The 5703-nt window shown below is 41.5% G+C and overlaps 1 protein-coding gene across 1 annotated transcript; it reads right to left on the reverse strand.

The window, feature by feature from the left end:
* Positions 1–162: 162 nt before the first annotated feature.
* On the reverse strand, positions 163–981 carry LOC140523339 (olfactory receptor 5B3-like). Its single transcript, XM_072638261.1, has one exon. It carries the CDS (start codon positions 979–981, stop codon positions 163–165), a length of 819 nt encoding a protein of 272 aa, XP_072494362.1.
* Between the last annotated feature and the right edge of the window lie 4722 nt (positions 982–5703).

The raw sequence follows: 5703 nt of genomic DNA on the forward strand, positions 1-5703 counted from the left end.
GGAAGTCACTTGTCCTAATTACCTCAGGGGAAAAAGAAGGAAGAAAAGAAAAAGTAGGAGTGAGCACTTTTGAACTTTAGGACATAGTTGAAAATAGGGTCAGGAATCTTAAGAAAAAGGTTCATAGAGTGTTTTGTTCCTTAGAAAAAAAATCTAAGAAAGTCATTGCCCACATACAGCTTTCCTGAAAGCATGCTTGGCATTTTTGTTTCTCAAGCTATACACCAGAGGGTTCAGCATGGGAATGGCCATGGTGTAGAACACTAACACAATTTTGTCCGTGTCCATGGAATGACTGGAACTTGGCTTTAAGTAGATGAAACTGATTGTTCCATACAAGAGACAGACTACTGACAGGTGAAAGGCACAGGTGGAGAAGGCTTTCTGCCTACCCTTGGCAGAGTGCATACTCAGGATGGTTATAAAAATGAACAGATAGGACTTCAAGATGACTAGCATGGCACAAAAGGCAGTAAATCCTCCTAACAAAAAGACCACCCATTGAGTGGTGTGAGTATCAGAGCAGGAGAGAGACAGAAGGACGGGAATATCACAGAAGAAGTGATGGATCACACTGGACCTACAAAAGGACAGGCTGAAGGTGAAAAACGTATGGATGCCAGAGTACAGAAAGCCACAGACATAGGAACCAATTGCTAGAGAAGTACACACACTTGAAGTCATAGTGGTGGTGTAATGGAGGGACTTACACGCAGCTTCCTGGCGATCATAGGCCATAGCAGCCAAGAGATAATTTTCAATGGATGCAAAGGCTACAAAAAAGAACATTTGTGTAGCACATCCAATGTAAGTAATGACCTTATTCCCTGTGAGAAACCCAGCCATGACTTTGGGTGTAATAACTGAGGAGTAATCAAAATCCACCAGAGAGAGGTTACTGAGGAAAAAGTACATGGAAGTGTGGAGGTGGGAGTCCCAGGAGATCAAGGCTATAATGCCCAGGTTCCCCACTACAGTCATGAAGTAGATGAGGGTGAACAGAATGAAGAATGGCACCTGAAGCTCTGGGGCATCTGTTAATCCCAAAAGAATGAACTATTTTTTTCTTTAGATTTTTTAAAAATTTATTTAACTTTTAACATTCATTTTCCAAATTTTCTCCCCTTTTGTCCCCTCCTCCCACCCCAAAACACCAAGCATTCTAATTGCCCCTATCAGCAATCTGCTCTCTCTTCTATCATCCCTCTCTGCCCTTGTCTCCATCTTCTCTTTTGTCCTGTAGGGCCAAATAACTTTCTTTACCTGTATTTCTTATTCCTAGTAGCAAGAACAGTACTCGAAAGTTGTTCCTAAAACTTTGAGTTCCAACTTCTCTTCCTCCCTCCCTCCCCACCCCTTCCCTTTGGAAGGCAAGCAATTCAATATAGGCCATATCTGTATAGTTTTGCAAATGAATTCCATAATAGTCGTGTTGTATAAGACTAACTATATTTCCCTCCATCCTATCCTGTCCCCCATTACTTCTATTCTCTCTTTTGATCCTGTCCCTCCCCATGAGTGTCGACCTCAAATTGCTCCCTCCTCCCCATGCCCTCCCTCCCATCATCCCCCCCACCCTGGTTATCCCCTTCTCCCTCATTTTCCTGTATTGTAAGATAGGTTTTCATACCAAAATGAGGGTGCATTTTATTCCTTCCTTTAGTGGAATTTGATGAGAGTAAACTTCATGTTTTTCTCTCACCTCCCCTCTTTTTCTCTCCACTAAAAAGTCTTTTGCTTGCCTCTTTTATGAGAGATCATTTGCCCCATTCCATTTCTCCCTTTCTCCTCCCAATATATTTCTCTCTCACTGCTTGATTTCATTTTTTTAAGATATGATCCGATCCTCTTCAATTCACTCTGTGCACTCTGTCTCTATGTGTGTGTGTGCATGTGCATGTGCATGTGTGTGTGTGTAATCCCACCCAGTACCCAGACACTGAAAAGTTTCAAGAGTTACAAATATTTTCTTTCCATGTAGGAATGTAAACAGTGCAACTTTAGTAAGTCCCTTATGACTTCTCTTTGCTGTTTACCTTTTCATGCTTCTCTTCATTCTTGTGTTTGAAAGTCAAATTTTCTTTTCAGCTCTGGTCTTTTCATCAAGAATGCTTGAAAGTCCTCTATTTCATTGAAAGACCAATTTTTCCCCTGAAGTATTATACTCAGTTTTGCTGGATAGGTGATTCTTGGTTTTAGTCCTAGTTCCTTTGACTTCTGGAATATGATATTCCATGCCCTTCGATCCCTGAATGTAGAAGCTGCTAGATCTTCTGTTATCCTGATTGTATTTCCACAATACTTGAATTGTTTCTTTCTAGCTGCTTGTAATATTTTTTCCTTGACCTGGGAACTCTGGAATTTGGCCACAGTGTTCCTAGGAGTTTCTCTTTTTGGATCTCTTTCAGGCGGTGTTCTGTGGATTCCTTGAATACTTATTTTGCCCTCTGGTTCTAGAATCTCAAGGAAGTTTTCCTTGATAATTTCATGAAAGATGATGTCTAGGCTCTTGTTTCGATCATGGCTTTCAGGTAGTCCCATAATTTTTAAATTGTCTCTCCTGGATCTATTTTCCAGGTCAGTTGTTATTCCAATGAGATATTTCACATTATCTTCCATTTTTTCATTCTTATGATTTTGTTTTGTGATTTCTTGGTTTCACATAAAGTCATTAGCCTCCATCTGTTCCATTCTAATTTTGAAAGAACTATTTTCTTCGGTGAACTTTTGAACCTCCTTTTCCATTTGGCTAATTCTGCTTTTGAAAGCATTCTTCTCCTCATTGGCTTTTTGAACCTCTTTTGCCAATTGAGTTAGCCTATTTTTCAAGGTGTTATTTTCTTCAGCATTTTTTTGGGTCTCCTTTACTAGGGTGTTGACCTGCTTTTCATGCTTCTCTTTCATCCCTCTCATTTCTCTTCCCAGTTTTTCCTCCACCTCTCTAACTTGATTTTCAAAATCCTTTTTGAGCTCTTCCATGGCCTGAACCCATTGAGTGGGCTGGGATACAGAAGCCTTGACTTCTGTGTCTTTTCCTGATGGTAAGCATTGTTCTTCCTCACCAGAAAGGAAGGGTGGAAATACTTGTTCACCAAGAAAGTAACCTTCTATAGTCTTATTTTTTCCCCCTTTTTTGGGCATTTTGCCAGCCAGTGACTTGACTTCTGAATATTCTCTTCACACCCACTTTGCCTCCAGATCCTCCCAGCCAGTGCTTGGGGTCTGAGGTTCAAATGCTGCTTCCCAGCCTCAGGGCTTTGGGCGGGGGTAGGGCTACTATTTAGTGTGAGATTAAGTTCAGGTGCTCAGGTGGGGGCAGGGCCACCTCACGGAGCTCAGTTCCCTCAGGGGGTTTATGCAGAGACCTTCAACAATGGATCAGGGCTCCTACCTGCTCTGGGAGCCCTTGTCTGCTCCCGCCTCTGCTGCTGCCTCCTGAGGGTGCCTGAGTTATGGGAGAACCCTACTCCCATCTCGACAAGCCAAGAAGACCCTCTCACTAACCTTTGGGGCCCGTGGGTGGAGGGACCCGCGCAGCAGCTGGAGATTCTGTCCCTGAAGCCAGCTCGGATCTGCTCCTCTCAGTGCTGCACAGTCAAGGCAGGGCTGGGCTCCATTCTGGGTCTGGGGCACGACACACCTTTTGGGTCTAGTTTTCAGGGCTCTCTGGAACAGAAATCTCATCTGCTCCCTTGTTCTGTGGCTTCTGCTGCTCCAGAATTTGTTGGGAGTTCTTTTTTACAGATATTTTATGGGCTGTGGGTTCAGAGCTAGTGTATGTGTGTCTTTCTACTCCACCATCTTGGCTCCGCCCCCGAGATTCAAGAATGGACTCTTTCACCCGTGTCCTGTTCTCCCCAGATGCCATTCTGGAGTTAGGTCACTGACCTGTAAAACAGGAAAACCATTAGAATTAACTGCCTGCAATTAATCATTGTCAAAGACTTCTCTAGTAGCAGGGGTGGTGATTAGGCGGGTCTGAAAACATGTTGGTGATGCCATGCTGAATACTTCGGACCAGCAGATTGGATGATCTCAAGCTCCTTTGGGGAAAGGGGCCCTTGTCTACCCTTATTCTGTAGGTGCTGCTAGCTGCCAGAAAGGATAGAGAACTAGAACTTCTCTCAGGAAATTCTGAGACACTTGTATCTGTATGACCTTGGGCATGTCGTTTAAACTCTGTCTGCCTCAATTTCCTTAGCTGTGAATCAGGGATAATAATTGCATCTACTCCACAGTGTTGCTGAGGCTGAGATAGGATATTTGTTAAATATTTGTAATCTTAATATTGCACACATATACATATGTGTGCACATATCTGCATGTATGCACATACAAATAAAATTCAAATATGTACATACATATGTTCTATAGAAAATATGTGTATTACAATATTCATATATATAGGTATATAATATATGCCTCTTTATTTGTTTACGTATACATCTTATCTAAGTACTTACCTATATGTGTGTATGTAAACAAAATACGCACAGATCAATTAAGGATGCATATAAATACACATAAATACATACATATTCTTAAACATATATGGGCATACATGTATATATAAAGTCAAACCAATTGGGTTTTGGTATTAACACAGATACACACATGTATACATGCACAAAGCCCAAGAAACCAACAAACCAATTGGATTAACCTCAGGAAAGGCTCTACACAAGAGCTCTAATTAGAGCAATGATGGTGATGGTGAGGAAGGAGGGTGTTTTTGATGTGTTGAATATGTGAAGGGCAGTAACATGACATACAAAAAGAATGACAGAAGGGAACTACATTTGGGAGATCTTTGAATGGTACACTGAGGAATTCGTATTCTGTCCTGGAGACAATAGAGAGGAAGTGAAAACCTTTGAGTATGGGACTGTCATGTTCATATCTAATTTTCCTAGTTATGAAAATGAATGAAGAGAAAGACCAAGCCTGACATAGTGAAGAGACAACCAGCTCTAGTGCCACAAGACCTGGTCTCAGACCTTGTCTCTATGCTTACTCCCTGTCTGATCTTGGGCTAATCACTTGCTATCCCTTCCAGCAGTTTCCTCCTCTGTAACAAAAAGGGAATGGACTCAATAGTCTTTTAGATCCTTTCCAGAATTCTATTGCTGTATGGACTGATTTCTCATTTGATGCCTCTTAAAACCATTTGTCAAACTCTGCAATACCCTGCCATTATCAGTTAAAAATCCAAAGAAGACCACCAAGAAGATTGGGAGCCAATTTTTTTTATTTGGTTGCATTCATGACTTGCCACAACTAAAGCAAACCATTACTTGGCAGTCAGACTTCAGTAGTGAGGCTCTCTACACAAAGCTAAAGTAGTCTTAAGATATAAAAACAATATTCACTGCATCAAAAGGCTGTTCTAGAAGACTTTTAATTTGGGGAGGTACTGCCAGACTTTGCGCTTCCCTATCCTCATTTTAGGTAACTATAGTTATCTCCACAATTTTGGAATAGAGTTTTAAAGGAACCTATCATATTTGATTTTTTTTTTTTTGCATGGAATGTGGTGACTTTATTGGTGGTACACAATACTGGACTCTAGGCTTCTCCCCCCTACTATAACGGTGTATTGGGACAAGGATGTGAATGGGACATGGTATCCCCAGTACATGAACATAAGTTAGGAATATAAGCTCCCCAATGGTGGAACTCCTTTTTTGACTGGGAATAAAGATC

This window comes from Notamacropus eugenii, chromosome 2, assembly GCF_028372415.1.
Source record: "Notamacropus eugenii isolate mMacEug1 chromosome 2, mMacEug1.pri_v2, whole genome shotgun sequence".
In the NCBI taxonomy this organism is placed as follows: Eukaryota; Metazoa; Chordata; class Mammalia; order Diprotodontia; family Macropodidae; genus Notamacropus; species Notamacropus eugenii.

What these genes read in the sequence shown, in the direction of transcription:
- LOC140523339 (XM_072638261.1), bottom strand. Translation starts at nt 981, where the DNA reads ATGACTGTAGTGGGGAACCTGGGCATTATAGCCTTGATCTCCTGGGAC.